Below are 16,701 nucleotides of genomic sequence, written 5' to 3' on the forward strand. Positions count from 1 at the left end.
TTCAGAGCAAACACTGTTACACTTACAGAGCAAACACTTAAATATTACCTTATAATGTGGGATATAGATATTATAAGTGAGATTAATGTATAAACATTTCATAGAGTCTAAACACTAAATACATTCTTATAAGATTAATGCAAAACTAACATACAGGCGACCTGGTCTGGTCTCCAGCTCCGAGGCTGTCATTTCTTAGTTATAATGCCACAGTTTGGGCAAAAGCTGGCATCTAGGCTGTCAGCATCACATCTGTCTCATGAGATACAGCTGAAACAAGAAATGGACTCCCTTCTACAAAATGGCTGACGGATTTTTTAGATGTCAAAGGTCTGGAATAGGACACCATTTTGTAATGAGAAAATAATGGGACTAAAACCCCCTGCCCAGGAACTCTGGGAGCATGTCTCAACTGCTCTACCTCAGATAGTCTCATAGAATGTCTGTCAGATCCTACACATGGACCCAGCTTTATGATATCTGATGGCCTGGATGCTGGTAGGTTGACATCCACTGAAAGAAACTGAAAAACTAAAGTTCAAAACATTGTATTCCAAACCAGGCCTTCAGGACAGGTCCCCTTTATATAGTGTTTCATAAGGACAGGGTCACCCTCAGACCCCATCTTAAGTTCCTGCCCAAAGTTGTGTCAGAGTTCCATGTGAATGAGTCCACTGACTGCCAGTGTACTTCCCTAAGTTTTACTCAACCTCAGAGGATGCAAAACTTCACACACTTGCCATAGTAAGGGGATTATCATAATACCTTAACAGAATAAAAACCATCCAGGAACACAGCAAGACTGTTTATGGCTTTTGCTGACAGGATTAAGGGCCAGGCAATATCCTCACAGAGGTGATTATCAAAAAAGGGTCTCCATGGGGCACGTTACGAGCTAGCAAAGTTAAACCCCCCCAACCACTTTGGAACTAATTCCACTACTTAGGCAGTCTAAGCTGAATGTTTGAAGAATGTCCCTATTTATGAATTTTGTAGGGCAGCTACATGGAGTTCAAGCCACACTTTCACATTATTCTTTAGTGAAGGCTATTTTGGTAGGGCTGTCTTATAGTCCTTGGTTAAGTAAGCAGGACTAGTAGCACTCACTTCTAGGCAAACAGAAATCTGCTGGTTAGTCCTCAAGAGTGGGATCCACAGGGACACATACTTGAAGATCACTTTCCTCCTTCCTCACTGCTGTGGAATCCTACTTTTCTGGGACTCTGTCTTGGTGAAGGAACTGAGGGACAGCCGTACCTTTTATGTCCTTAGTGAGAGGACATCTAGGGCAAAGGTGCAGGCCACACCAACTCTGCTGGCCAAAAGAATCCAAATCTTGCACACTTTGAACGTGTGCACACCAAGAGTGTAATCCATGTCGCTGACACATCTCAAAGAACCACAGTTACTGTAAGGAAGTAGCTGTTCTTTTCTGTGGTTGGTTTTTGTTTTGTTTGTTCCAGTTTCAGTTTACATCTGGAGAGATCTTTCAAAAAATTCTCACTGACTACATGTTCCAGTTTCTGGCCTCTTTTACATATAGCAAATTATGGCAGAATTTCAACAGGATTACAGGGGAAATGATTTCACATGAAAATAGAGAGTCATCTGGTGTGTTAGTATAATATTTGTGATGTTTTTTACTCTCATATTATCATAACATTTCACCAATTGCAATTTTATATTTGTCATGTTTTCTCCCCTTTTTTTCCTTTCCTTTGTTTTTATTTCTGCTTGTTATGTTATGAGGTTTTTTCCAGTGTTTTATTGTATAATATATACATTGTATATATCAATTTGTACAAACATTCTATATTATTTGTTTGTTACATTTCTTTCTTTCTTTAGTGGGGGAGGTGTTTGTTTTTATGAAAGTAATAAAATATTTGAACATAAAAGAATTTCAATAGAGCTATTCTCATTTCAGAGAAGACAGCTGATATGGGAATGGCATAGAACAGCAAGCATCTCTCTGTCTCTCTTTCCAGTTTCCAAGTCAATAGAGTTCTCAACCATTTGCGAAAGCTTCACCAGAGACATGGAAACATCAGAGCCAAAATGTCAAACTTGTGAGCTTTAAATTAGGCACTTCAATCTGTGCATAGACACCTAACAAAATGGAGCTGTTTTTCAGAGGTGCTGGGCACCCACAACTCCTACTGAAGTCAATAAGAGTTTTGGGGATCACCACCTCAAAGGATCAGGCCAATTTCAGGACTGGTGGCTCAGTTTTGGCCTCAGAAAGAAAGACAACTTAGAACCAACATTCAGATCTGCTTATTCCTGTGATAGCATCAACAGCCACCTGCTAGACTGCTTCAGAGACCAAGTCTCTCTTATATACCGAGAGTATATATGCCTCTGTTCACACTGGGCAAGAAATGAAGACTGTCCCTTGCCTGAGAAATACCATCTCTGTGCCATTTCTCCAATTTCTCTTAATATGGCTGGAAAAATACGCAAGAATAAATGGCAGATGAAGCTGAGATGAGAGTCAATCAAAGAGGTGCAACTATCTGGATGTTGTTTTCCCACTAGAGGAGCAAAGAGCTGCAAGAAGAAGAAAACATATAAGAATGACAGCCCCTGAAATAGATTACCAGTGGGGCATATCTAACAGAAAGCCAGGAAACATTTTCACCAGCCAAGACCATGTCAGAATTGGGGACTTTGTCAGGTGCTCAGATGCTGAGGAGAACCATATAGATGGATTGACACAATCCTGCACTGAATAATTAAATATAAATTTGGAAGAAGGATTACTGCTTCCGTGAGGGAGAACTAACTTCAGAATTTATAATTTCCAACACAGCCTGCCTCAGATGGTGGAATCTTTTTGCTCTCTGCTCTTTTTAAATGTTCCGTTTAGTTATTCCTGCAGGAAAGTAAAAAAAAAAAATTCCATTTAGCAAACGCTCAATGCACTGAGCAATGTGTATAACCTGAAGCAATAAAATACACGCACCCTCTAAGTTAACATAATTAGTATGCCTATTAACTAGGCCAATAATGCAAGCAAGCAAAATATGAGACAGAATATCATATGAAACAAGTAATAACTTAGGGAACATGGTCATAGGTGAGAGAGGGGGGAAAAAAAAGAAAAAGAATGACCATAGTTTTATACTCCCAAACTCCAGTCTTAAAGAGCCAGTATTATCATTTTTGGCTAGTTGTGTAAAAAGCAGCCTGAAGAAGAATATTGACAGCAAGTTGGAACGTGGATCTTAAGAGGTCAAGCCTGGGGCTTGCCAATGCTGGAGGTCCTGCAGACTAGTCCAAGGATGAGGAATATATGCGGGGAGGGGAGGGAGGGAAACAGATAGGGAAAGGCAGAGAGATAGGGGAAGTAGGGTAGGGTCTATTAACATGGATAGGGAACACGACAGGGAGGTGAGAAAGGTTTGGAAGTGGCGGAAGCGTAACGCTAAATTCCTCAAAGTCCATGAAGTGAGCAAACACCCCGCATGACAGCCGAGCAGAGGCAATGCATGGAAAATAAAATACTCATTCATCATTATGTCAGGGAAGTAGCTAGTTAATTGAATAAAGAGTTTGAAAACCCCAGTGAAACACCCTGAGCTCAGCTGGTAATTATTTTCAAGCACCTGACCTACTACAGCCACGATTAACATCTAACTGAGCCACAGTCATACAATCAAACATTCAGAATGTTACTCCTGTTTAAACAGCTTCCAGTGAAGACGACCCAGCCCTATTAAAGGCATTTGCATATTCCCCACAGAATCGACAGGGCTCATTCAAGTCTTTATCCGCATTCTTGGCTGCCAAGTTCCTCTTTACAGTTCTCGTCCATTATTTTGCCTAGGAACCTAATAAATGAAACATTAGGCCAGCAGATTTATTCTTTCCTGTTGGAAGAAACTGATTTTGGCAGAGCTGGTAAATAACGGGTGTATACGCAGCCTCTTTCACAAACAGCTTTTATTCCGATTATTTATTTATTTATTTTTAATCCTGACCATGCGTTATTGCCTCAGTTTGGGAGAGAAAGGAAGCCTTTGTTCTCCCATTAGCTGTCCCTTTTCAGGCAGCACAGGCAAATTTTAATACTCTCAACTGCAGAAGTCAGCAAAAGGAATTGAAGTTGGACTTCCATCAGCATCTAGGGTAGTTCTCCATGTCTGCAGCAGCCCTCTGTTCCCAGTGTTTTGGCCTTCCCTTTTCAAAAGGCCCCACATTACAATCCCTTGTCTTCAGAGTCCACTGATGTTATTCCATGAGCTTTTGGGGATGGGGGATGCTAAGGCAATATTCTGTATACAACTATTACACTTCTCTTCTTCCTGCACTGGAGCCAGGGCTGGCTCCAGGTTTTCTGCTGCTCCAGGCGGGGAGGGGGCGGGGCGGAAATTAAGCCTCGACAGCGCAATTGTGCCAATCCATTCTTCGGCGGGAATTCGGTGACAGGTCCTTTGCTCCAAGAGCGACTGAGGGACCTGCCACTAAATTGCTGCCGAAGACCCTGATGAGTCACCCCAATAGTGGCCAAAGTGCTGCCCCTTCATATTGGCTGCCCCAAGCACCTGCTTCTTTAGCTGGTGCCTGGAGCTGGCCTTGACTGCAGCTTAGCTCTTGCTGACACGCAGGCCAGAGTTCTGTCTTTCTGGACTTTTCAGACAGCATTACACAGTTAAACCTCAGGCCTCTTACATGTAAAACTCTAATAAATGGGTGTTAATAGTTCCTAGTCAATTTAAAAGAGAGAGAACCATACATTTGCATAGTAAAACAAACATTTTTAGTGCACATACAAGACATTGCAAATAGTAAAAAACTGTAAATAGCATTTGGGATACTATGAATAAGTTTTAAACAAAAGCTATTAAACATTAAATATACTGGTGTTTCTTGTACAGACTTCCCCACTTTTGTTTCTGTTACCTATAATAAAAGGTAAGGGTTCAACATTAGCGCAACAAGGTGGGTAAAATAATATCTTTTTATTGGATCAACTTCTGATCATGAGAGAGACAAAATTCAAGCTACACAGAGCTCTTCTTCAGGTCTGGGAAAGGTATTCCAAACATCACAGCTAAATGTATAGTGATATAGATTGTTTAGCATAAACAGTTAGCACATATTCTAAAGGACCATTTAAAGTAGAGTGGTCCGTTAACACCGCTGCAGTCATAGGACAAATACAGGCCTATCACCTGTGGGTGAACACTTTCACAAAACGATCACTCTATATTTGACCTCTCAGTCCTCATCCTCAAAGGAAACCTGCAAACAATACTTTCAAAAGATGAGCCTGGGAGCTTAAATTCATAACTCTGCCAGACACTAAAAATCATGGACTGATCAGAGACACTGGATTTATGGCTTATTACAACAATATGTAATCCACTAATTCCGCCCTTATTTGTCCTATGACTATAGAGTTTTAATGGAGCACTCTAGCACCCTGAACACTAATATTGCATCAGGGAATTGGATCTAGCTGTAGTGCAGGAATAGCAAGCACTATACTTCATCATGCTATTTGCTGATTGACATGTTTCGATGCTGCAATGTTAGAGAGCGCAGAGCTAGGTTGGGGCTGAGTGATGGAAAGTCATTAATAAATATTTGCAGTGAGCTTTGTTACACTTTACTGATTTAGAGCATGTCCAGCCAGGCACTGTAAGACAGCTAGAAGGAGCTATTCTAAGAATGTTTTATGAGATACATAGGTGCTAATATTATATGACAGGACCACACCACAGTGTAATGTCTGATGATGAGGACCACTTGATGTTTTCTAATAGGGACAAACTGACTATCCATCTTATTTATAAGAAGATTTTTAACTACTGAAATGCACCATCAATAAACCGAACAAGGAAAAATTTCATTGGCTAACAAGAGAAAATAGGCCTACCTCAAAATCTTAGGGCTGATTCACCACCATGTCATGCCAGAGTAATACGGGTGTAATTTAACTGAAATCAGTGGAATTACACTGGCATAAAATTGGAGTAACACAGTAGTAAATCAGGTCTTTCATAAAATGCAAGAATAGATGAATAGGCGATTCTTAACACCTAATCTAATAGGAATATCACAATGTAAAGGGCAAGAATAAACAAATTTCTATCCTCTCCTGGGAGAAGTCACAGCAAAGATCATCATGTGGAAAACTGATTGCCTTGCTCCAGTTAATGCTTATGTCTTCTGTAATACAGCAGAGTTTCCTAAATGAATTCCTCACTGCATGCTTAGAATTCCTGGGGGTATTTTAAACAGCTCTGCTCACAAAAGGTTTTCTGAAATGAGAATCCTTATGTGTGCTTCAAACAAGTTGGAGTCCCTCAAGATTATTTTGCTACTCCTTCCCCTATGCCATGGCTTTGCCTGCATTTGCACTCTGTAATTCTTTATGCAGCATCAGGCTTTCCTGCTGGGGAAAAGGGTAATTCAAACAACCCGGGTCACAAAGGCTTCTGAAATTGGAGCCTTTATATATGTTTCAAACAAACCAAGGTTACCATACAATGTCAATGTAAAATTTCACTTATAGAAGTCTTTTAAAATGAGCATTTTGAGGTGAAAACAACTGTGGACCCTCATCTTTTTCTGTGGATGTGCATGACACGGAATATACTGATGTCTCCAGGCGACCCCTACCTTCTTTATGACACTCTATCTTGGCTCTGACCTAGCTCTGACATGTTGGCTGTTTGGCCCCTTGGAATGAACAACTGTGACTGTGAGCATTCTGGAATCAGCAGCACCTTCATGTGGGATCTGGTTAAGAAGCCACATATGCCCCAATACAGGGAAAACAACCTTTGGAAGTTTGCCACATAAGAAGTCCACTTTTAATTGTTCAGATTTATACGTGAGCCACATTCAGTGGGATTCTAGAGTCCAGTGACTTGTCTGTTCCATTGATGGCCAGGCTGTAACCTCACCATTGCCAACCCAATCCCTGATTGTAGGCTGTATGGTCCATTTTCCACATGGGCTTCTGTGACATTTAGATACTTAACCAAAATACTGAAGGTTCCCTTCCCCTCAATGACCCTGCTATTGTCCATATCTGGCTCTCCCTCTTCACAACCCTTATTTTCTCCAGGTCCCTGCCCCTATCATTCTCCAATAGACCTCTATTTATTCCTTTCCCTATAATCTTGCAATATTGAAGTGGTATGTACTAGGACTCTCCAGTGGGCTATGCACCCCAGAATGTGTGATATCTGAAGTCAGTAGCAGCCAGGCTGGAGGCTGCCAGTATTTCTGTGTATTGCAGCAGGATCTTCAAAGGCTCAGAGGAAAGAGTGGTTCCTGAAGGTTATGGGCTAGGAAGGAGCCCGAGCCTATAGTGGAAGACCACCTGGGAGCAGGAAGATGCTGAAATATCAAGAGGAAGGAGAGATGAGGTGAGGATCCTTCTCCATACTGAGTCTGAAATAAGTTTGGATTCCATCTGATGGATGGGAGAAGGTTAAGGCCGTTTTTTTCTTGCCTCCTGAACTGGCTTCCCCTTCCCTAGTTACAATTCTATAACGAGCCATTATGAATTCCAACAAAATAATTTCCTGCGGGGTTCAATTTTATCATCCTAGACAAATGCATCATCTTTATTCCAATTTAGAGAAAGCATTCCAGCTGTGTGTAATAGCCCAGATCCTGTAAAAAATGGAACAGTCACTTAATTTAACAGAAAGGCTTTTCTCCTTCAATGTATTTTAGGTTATCACCATTATCCTGTTTTTTGTTAACTAGCACATGAGATGGAACGATTTAATAAATAATCCTATATCCTGCTGTGGATTGAAAGTTGCCATACTCTCCCAACAACATCTATACAAACAGAAAGGTCCCAGTACAGAACCTAAGATAGGAACTGCAGTGCTGGCCTATCTCCAGATCTGTTTTGGAATATCCTTGATATATTGGGGATTTAGGCTCCAAGTTACTGAAGTACTTAAGCACAAGTCTAATGTTAAGCCCGTGAGTAGTCCCACTGAAGCCACTAGAACTAATCACATGCTTAAAGTTGGGCACGTGCTTAAGTGCCTTGCTGAACTGAGACCTTACAAAGGGAACTTCCATTACAATGAATGCTGTGGCACCTTATAGACTAACAGACGTATTGGAGCATGAGCTTTCATGGGTGTGTCAAGGTTTCTTTTCCCACTCTGAACTTTAGGGTACAGATGTCGGCACCTGCATGGACACTTCTAAGCCTAATTACTAGCTTAGATTTGGTATACACTGCCACCACCCAGAATTCCAGTGTCTGGGGCATTCTCTGTTCCCCCAAAACTTCGTTCCCTCCCTGGGTTGCCTTGAGGGACTTTACCAATTCCCTGGTGAACACAGATCCAAACCCCTTGGATCTTAAAACAAGGATAAATTTACCATCCCCCTCCTTTCCCCTCACCAATCCCTGGTGAGTCCAGGTCCAATCCCCTTGGATCTTAAAACAAGGAAAAATCAATCAGGTTCTTAAAAAGAAAGCTTTTAATTAAAGAAAGAATAGGTAAAAAGCATCTCTGTAAAATCAGGATGGAAAATGCTTTACAGGGTAATCAGATTCCTATAGACCAGAGGGACCCCCCTTAGCCTTAGGTTCAAAGTACAGCAAACAGAGGTAAAATTCTTCCGGCAAAAAGAAACATTTACAAGTTGAGGAAACAAAATTAAGACTAACATGCCTTGCCTGGCTAATTACTTACAAGTTTGAAACTTGAGAGACTGATTCAGAAAGATTTGGAGAGCCTGGATTGATGTCTGGTCCCCCTCAGTCCCAAGAGCGAACAACAACACCACAAAGAGCACAAACAAAAGACTTCCCTCCACCAAGATTTGAAAGTATCTTGTCCCCCTATTGGTCCTCTGGTCAGGTGTCAGCCAGGTTTACTGAGCTTCTTAACCCTTTACAGGTAAAAGAGACATTAACCCTTAACTATCTGTTTATGACAGGGTGAATACCCACTTCATCGGTATTCACCCACGAAAGCTCATGCTCCAATAAGTCTGTTAGTCTATAAGGTGCCACAGGATTCTTTGCTGCTTTTACAGATCCAGACTAACACGGCTACCCCTCTGATATATTATAATGAATGTAAGTAACATACATATTATCCCCGTGCACTGAATGTAGCACACACTAGCAGGGAAAGAGAGAACTTCTACTCCTGCTGAACATTTTTTCCTTGCTCTTTTTCCGTTACTGGGCAATGGAAAAAAAATCACACGCAGGTTAAGCGTGCAGGAGGAAAGAGGTATATCCGTCTCCCCCATGCAAAACCATAGCTTCTGAATCACAGGGAAATGGATGACTTAAGGGATTTGAAAAATGCTGTAATGGGTTGCTTGTCCAAATATGAGCCAGGTCCACGGTGAATGATACTCATTGTCTTGTTGTGAGTGGTTCTGTGTGGAATGAGTTGGTGATCTCTGTGCTTAGGAAACAGGGATCTGTTTTAATTTATAGATGAGGTCAGACTAGATGATCTAATCTTCCCTTCTGGACTTAAACTCTATGTCACAAAAACTGCCATCAAAAACTCGCCCCTCTTTGGCAGAATCAGCAGACCAAAGCAGTCTGCTTCCTCATACTTTCAGCCATCCACTCTTGCTCAATTCTAGGAATGAGTTCCATTGGACAGGGTCTTCTTGGCCAGTTTCTTCTAGACGTGGACAGCTCTTTGGTTTTACCCATGCTCTATATATGTGCACCAGGAGGAGAAGCTTTTTAGTGATTATTGTCCTGTAATAAGCCTTTTTTTCTTACCTGTGTTCCAGGGCATGGCCCTCAGTTCTTTTGAAGTGTGTAATTTTCAATGTACATCCCTTGAGTAGTCAGGCGAGTGGATTTTTTTAGGACCATAGGACTGGAGAGCAGGGGCAGCTCCAGCGTTTTTGCTGCCCCAAGCAGCGGGAAAAAAAAAAAAGCCGTGATCGGCGGCACTTCGGCAGCAGCTCTACCGCCATCGCTTCATTCTTCAGTGGCAATTCAGCGGCAGGTCCTTCCCTCCAAGAGGGACTGAGGGACGTGCTGCCAAATTGCCGCCGAAGAGCCGGACATGCCACCCCTTTCTGTTGGCCACCCCAAACACCTGCTTGCTGCACTGGTGCCTGGAGCTGGCCCTGCTGGACAGGACCTCCTGGCTCGTCAAGCCCAGTCCCCTGCTATCACAGACAACCCCATCATATAAACCTGTTTATAAACTTATCAAGCTCTATCTTAAATAGGGCTGGCTCCAGGCACCAGCGAAGGAAGCTGATGCCTGGGGCGGCCAATAGAAAGGAGTGGCAGTCTGTGTGTTGTTGGGGCAGCACATTTGAGTCGGCGGTGGCAGCACTTTGGCGACAGCTCAGTCGGCTTCAGTCTTTGGCGGCAATTCAGCAGCGGGTCCTTCACTCCCTGTCTTCCTCTTTGGCGGCACTTTTTGTCCGCTTCTTGAGGCAGCAAAAAGCTGGAGCTAGCCCTGATCTTAAAATTAGTTAAGTTGCTTTCCCCCTCCCCCGCCATACACACACACACAAAATTCCTATTGGGATGCTGTTCCAGAAGCTAACTGCTCTGATAGTTAGAAACCGTCATCTAATTTCCAGCCTAAATTTATTCATGGCCAGTTTATATCCATTTGTTCTTGTGCCAACATTGTCCTTTTTCTTAAATAGCTCTTCTTCCTGTCTGGTGTTTACCCCCTGCTGTATTTATAGAAAGTAGTTGTGACGTTATGAGTGTAATATAATATCTCATTGAAAGGTGACAGGGCCAGAAAGAGATAATTAACTCACAAACCGACCTGACCCATGGCCGAACTTTCGAGACTGGTTAGGAAGATATGTAAATGAATAGAGCTTTGAAATGCAAGTCTGCATTGTTAGAGGTAGAAGGGTAGATGTTTGCTCAGGTCTTGGGATGTAAGCAAACAAGTCTTGTCTATTGCTATAGCTTTGATTCAAAGATCTAAAAGGAGTATTAGTATTTAGGAAGACACTTAAGGGAAATAGTATTATTGTCTATCTGTCACTTTGAAGGTTGTGGTAACCTGTATCTGAACGGTTTAATCGATAAATTACCCTGTGCGAATTGCCATGATGTTTGGGAGAAGGAAAGTTAAGCCTATTGTTTTCTCAGGCCAAAAGGCTGCTGGAAATGTATCAAAATCTTGGGACACAATCCTTCTTCACCTCAGATCTTCATTGGGTTTCAAGAGGGGGAAACCTTAAGCCACAAGGACTGAGATCCCCAGTCATTGACTGGAGTCACCCTGAATATGGACATTGGACTATAACCTATGGCTTACTTCTAAAAGGACTTTTGACAACAACAAACTCATCTCTGTTGTGTACCTGAACCTAAATAATTGAATTCAAGTCTTTATGTATATTGATCTTTTAACAAACACTCTTATCTCTCTTCTTTTTCAATAAATTTTAGTTTAGTTAACAAGGATTGACTATAGTGTGTATTTTGGGTAAGAGCTAAGTTATAATTGGACTTGGATGTGTTGCTGATCCTTTGAGATTGGTAAAACCTTTTCATTTATATGATGAAATAAGATTTTCAGTAATCATCATCATAATCATCATCATATCTGACAGGCCTGAGGCTGGGTACTTTAAGGGAACTACATTGTTTGGACTTCTGAGTAACCAGTGAGGTAATACAGAGGCTCTTTTGGGCTGGCTTGGTAAATCTAAGTATTGGAATATCTACCAGTTTTTGGAGTTTGTCTGCCCCATTTTGTTTGCTGTTCAACATAATTGAGTGACCTCAGCTGGCTCCCACAGGCAGCATCATCACAGTAGTCATATTCTCTCTCAGCCTTCCTTTAGCTAGGGAAAATAAGCCAAGCTTTTTTAGTCTCCTCAACTAAGACAGGCTCTCCATTTATAAGTGATGAGGAATTTTAAAAGGTTTGGCAACGGGATACCTGCCACTGCTGGAAGAAGGCGAGTTAAGCAGCTGATTTGGTAGTTAGCGAGGCTGCAGTTTTCACTGTGAGGCTAAGGACAATTTAGCAGTTAGAAGAAGGTTTGTAAGGGTTATCTTAGGCCATAGGTATAAGTGCCTTTTTTGGCAGAACTATTCAAAATGGTCGGTAGGAGAGGTGAAACTGATGGCACATATGGCAGTTTCTAAAAATATATAACCTTAAAATTCACACTAAAAAAACAATGGGTTAGGGTTGGCCAAGGAACCACAGTATGAAAAGGTGGGAATATCTCAGTATGGCACTACTTCTGGAAAGCAATGAACCTATTGATACTATGAGATCTATCACTGTCAGTGGGCGTTACATATCTGCATCAAGGAAGGAATCCTTAAATATCTGATCATGAATGAAAACATTCTGATTTTTATGAAAGACAAGTACTGTCTGGCAAGAGTTGCTTATTTATCTTTTTCATATGCAAGCCTACAGTTAAGGATATTTTAAAATGCTTTGCATTTTAGTTTCACACAAATACACTATGAACTATGCATAACTGTGCTTAAAAATATATAACATTAGAAAGAATTTGGAATGTAACTTTGAAATTAGTACTTATGTAAAATTTTCAAGAGTACCAAGTTGGCTTAGGAGCCTGTGTCTAACTGAAAGTCTGTGGGACTGAATGTATATCTACCCTTAAAACACTACAGCGTCACAGCTGCGACACTGCAGCTGGGCCACTGTAGTAGTTCAGCATAGATGCTACCTACACTGAAGGGAGGGGTTCTTCCATCAGCACAGGTAACCTAGCACTCTGAGACGGGTTCTTTCGTCAACCTAGCACTGTCCACAACAGAGGTTAGGTCAACTTACCTATGTGAATTTTTCACACACCTCAAGTGAGGTAGTTAAGCCAACTTAATTTTCTAGTGTACACAGGTCTGAGGCATTTAAATGCCTAAGTCCCATTTGAAAAGCATGTAGGTGCTTTTGAAAATTTTACCCATAGCATTTTTTCATCCATAGTTCTCAAGGCACTGTATAAAAGGGTCATAAGCATACTTATCCACACTTTACAGATGGGGAAACTGACACACAGAGTGAGACAGTGACATGTCCCAGGTCACAGAGTGAGTCAGGAACAGAACTAAGGCTCCTGATGGCTCAGCCCTGTGCTCACGAGTGTGACCTGATGTTTTTAAATATATAACTAAAAAAATAAAATCAAAACATCTTGCCAGGAGACAAGAGTTCCATAATATTTCCTCTCAGATTGTTTAATACAGCAATGATAACTGCTTCATTGGGGGCGAGGAGCTCAACAGCAGAAAATAACATTAAATACTATCTGGTGAGATTCCCTCTAATAGCTTAATTTAGCATTAAGATTTTGCCAATATGGCGCGCACGCGCGCACACACACACACACACACACAAAACACCCTCAAAAAAGCTATCTTATCAAGCACTCAAAAGTTAGGCAATGCCAGAATTAAGGCTGCATGGGCAATCTTAATTTGCTGCTCCCCTTGTGCATATGTATTATGATGCAGTCTTTAATTACTGCATTACACACTATTTTTTTCCACAGAACCCCAGGTTCATTGAGTGCACAGGATGTGGGATTGTGTTCACCTTTTTATTATTTATTTGTATTATGTAGGACCTGCGAGTCGTAGTCATGGATAAGGAACCCATTCTGCTATGCTCTGTATAGAGCAGGGGTTGGCAAACTTTCGCACACGCTGTGCCGAGTCTTCATTTATTCACTCTAATTTAAGGTTTCGCGTGCCAGTAATACATTTTAATGTTCTTTGAAGGTCTCTTTCCATAAGTCTATAATATATAACTAAACTATTGTTGTATGTAAATTAAATAAGGGTTTTAAAATGTTTAAGAAGCTTCATTTAAAATTAAATTAAAATGCAGAGCCCCCGGACTGGTGGCTAGAACCCAGGCAGTGTGAGTGCCACTGAAAATCAGCTCGTGTGCCACCTTCAGCACACGTGCCATAGGTCACCTACCTCTGGTCTAGAGCAAAAAGATGGTCCCTGCCCCAAAGAGCTTGCAATTTAAGTGTGACACGAGACGAGAGATGGATACAGACAGGAAAGTACAAGGAAACAAAGCTGGTGAGCATGATAGGCAGTGGTCAGAGATGACCCGTACCTGCTGATAGTGTGTATGTGGGGTTGCAATTTAAAGGATGGACCACTCCCCGGAACAGCGCGAGTCATGCCCCTTCCCCCAGGCAGGCTCCTCCCTTACCCTCAATCTCCCCTCCCAGAAAGCAGCAGCCCCTCCCTGCAGCTCCCAGCTATTGCTCCTGCCTCTCCCTGCAGGGCACAGCTCACAGCTCACTGGCTCCGCCAGCTGCCAGGCAGGAAGGGGACCCAGCCGCATCATGTGACTGAGCAGGGCCAGCAAACCCCGGCAAAAATCTGCCTCCCTACCTCCCATGTATCTCCTCTGGCTGTGATTTCAAGAACATCAGCATCCTAACCTTCTTGGGGGAAGCGAGGGAAAGAGTATAGGCACCAAGGCACAGGAGAGCTTATGGCTTAACAAGCAGCTATTCAATATTTTGTTCTTTCCTTGTTGTTCAATGTACAGTCCCAGGCCTTCATTACTGCACACTATTCAACCCCTGCTCTGAAGACCGAATTGTTATTTTTCTTAATCTCATTCTCAGAAACAGCTGAATCCTTTTGGGTGTAATTTTCCAGAAATTCAGCCAGAGGCAGACACTCAGCATGAAAAATTTCAGCTCAAAGAGTTAAAATTTGGCAAAGTTGAAGCAATGTTAACAGCAGGCTGTGCTACTAGGCCAGCCTCTAATAACTTCTCTTCAATTTTTGTGAATGTGAATTTAGTGCTCATAAATAATGATGAATCGTTGCAAGGCTAAATTCTCCCAGATGTCCTCAGAGCAATAACAGAGCTGGCCAATGAGAACCCCAGCCACCTCAGCCTGCCTCATCTTTGGAAGAATGCCCACACCCCATAAGAGGGAAGATGGTTGTTAGGTCTCCATTCATGTGTAATCCATTAGCTGTGCTAAATCTGGTGCCAGTTGTGGTGCCAGTTTCCTTACCTATATGGTACAGGTGCCAGTTGTGATGTAGACACTTGTTCACTAGAAACTGAACTGAAACTTTGAGCCCACATAGCCCATGAATAGCTGTGAGATGTAACAGCTTTCAGTTGTTATACTGGATTTAAATCCAGACTTAACTACTGCATGTACCATTCAATCGCAGCCTTCATGATGCTGTCGTTTTCACACTGCTCTTATTCGGCATGAAACTGGTGCACTCAAATTTGGGTATTAATTGTTCTTTAATAAGATATAATCATAAAACATGCAATTTAGTGCTTCGTTTCGTCCAATTTTCATATAGGAATCAAACTGTGCTCAACTAAAGCCTTAATCCTCTTGGCCCTTCCTGTAACAAGTGCTTTAGCCTATGAAGGGTAACCGACCCATAACAAATAAATTAATAAGCTTCAGTAATTATATTTGGGTCATTTTATTTTAAACCATGAAATCAAAAGCTCTGTTCACATTAGTGCAGGAATTGCTGTAACTGGCCGTCGGGGCTCCCTTGACACACCATCTGTGAATGTAACATATTGGCACATGTTGGAATGAAAGAGACTGCACATTTTAAGTGTGCAGGATTTTTCTCATTATCTTGGCTGGGTTAAAGGCATAAGATCCTAATGCTAGCCACACTGCTTTCAGGGCCTAACTATTCCTTCTGCAATGAACTTGTTCCACTGCAGCTAGAAATCACTGAGAACGCCTCAGATCACAGTTTTTTAATCTATTCTGATAAGTAGATTTTATGGGACCAGCCCTCAAATTAGCCAAGGTTGCTAACCTATGTGCTGGCCCTACGAGTTATATAGTTACTAGCCCCATGAAGGCAGCTGCTTATGATATTTGGAAGAACCAGTCCCACTTTTGATGTGAGAATGCGTTTTGGTTCTATGATATTCTAGCAGTCTCATGCACATTTCTGTTACAGCAAGGGGTCTTTATCGGGTCTGTCTGCACTGCACCTGGGAGCATGTCTCCCAACCCATATACACAGATGTATGCTAGCTCCACTTGAGCTAGCATGCAAAAAATAGCAGTGTGGTCATTGAGGCACAGGCTAGCCACCTTAGTATGGACCTAGAGCAGTGGTTCTCAACCAGGGGTACACATGCCCCTGGGGGTACGCTGAGGTCTTCCAGGAGGTACTTGATATTTGCCTAGTTTTAAAGCAGGCTACATAAAAAGCACTAGCTAAGTCAGGACAAACTAAAATTTCTTACAGACAATGACTTGTTTATACTGCTCTGTATACCATACACCGAGATGTAAGTACAATACTTTCATTCCAATGGATTTATTTTCTAATTATATGGTAAAAATGAGAAAGTCAGCAATTTTTCAGTCATAGCGTGCTGTGACACTTTTGTATTTTTATGTCTGGTTTTGTACGCAATTCGTTTTTAAGTGAGATGTAACTTGGGGGTGTGCAAGACAGATCAGACTCCTGGAAGGGGTACAGTAGTCTGGAAAGGTTGAGAGCCACTGACCTAGAGGGTCTGGCAGGCATGTACTTGGGTGGCCAGTTACTTTTCAGAGTAGACGCTCATCTTAACTCTAAAGTGTCAATTCTGCCCTCGACTATGTGGGTGGAATTCCCCTTTATTTCAATGCAAGTTGCACTTAGCTAAGGAAAGGATTGGACCCTCATAAGCTTATAGCCTTTAAAGCATTTGTTTGCATAAAATTAATCTT

The 16,701-nt window shown here is 41.9% G+C and overlaps 1 protein-coding gene across 2 annotated transcripts in view; it reads right to left on the reverse strand.

The window, feature by feature from the left end:
• Nucleotides 1-2,240: 2,240 nt before the first annotated feature.
• LOC127048993 (uncharacterized) overlaps nucleotides 2,241-16,701 on the reverse strand; it is a 148,992-nt gene continuing 134,531 nt past the window's right edge. The window contains exon 3 of one of the 2 annotated variants that reach the window (XM_050949195.1): nucleotides 2,241-2,550. In XM_050949195.1, the coding sequence (XP_050805152.1) occupies nucleotides 2,278-2,550 (273 nt within the window). In that variant the 3' untranslated portion in view covers nucleotides 2,241-2,277. Of the gene's footprint in view, nucleotides 2,551-7,552; nucleotides 7,636-16,701 lie in introns of those variants that run through there. The other variant, XM_050949196.1, reaches the window with a different exon arrangement.

The sequence above is a fragment of the Gopherus flavomarginatus genome, chromosome 4, assembly GCF_025201925.1.
Source record: "Gopherus flavomarginatus isolate rGopFla2 chromosome 4, rGopFla2.mat.asm, whole genome shotgun sequence".
NCBI classification, from domain to species: Eukaryota; Metazoa; Chordata; order Testudines; family Testudinidae; genus Gopherus; species Gopherus flavomarginatus.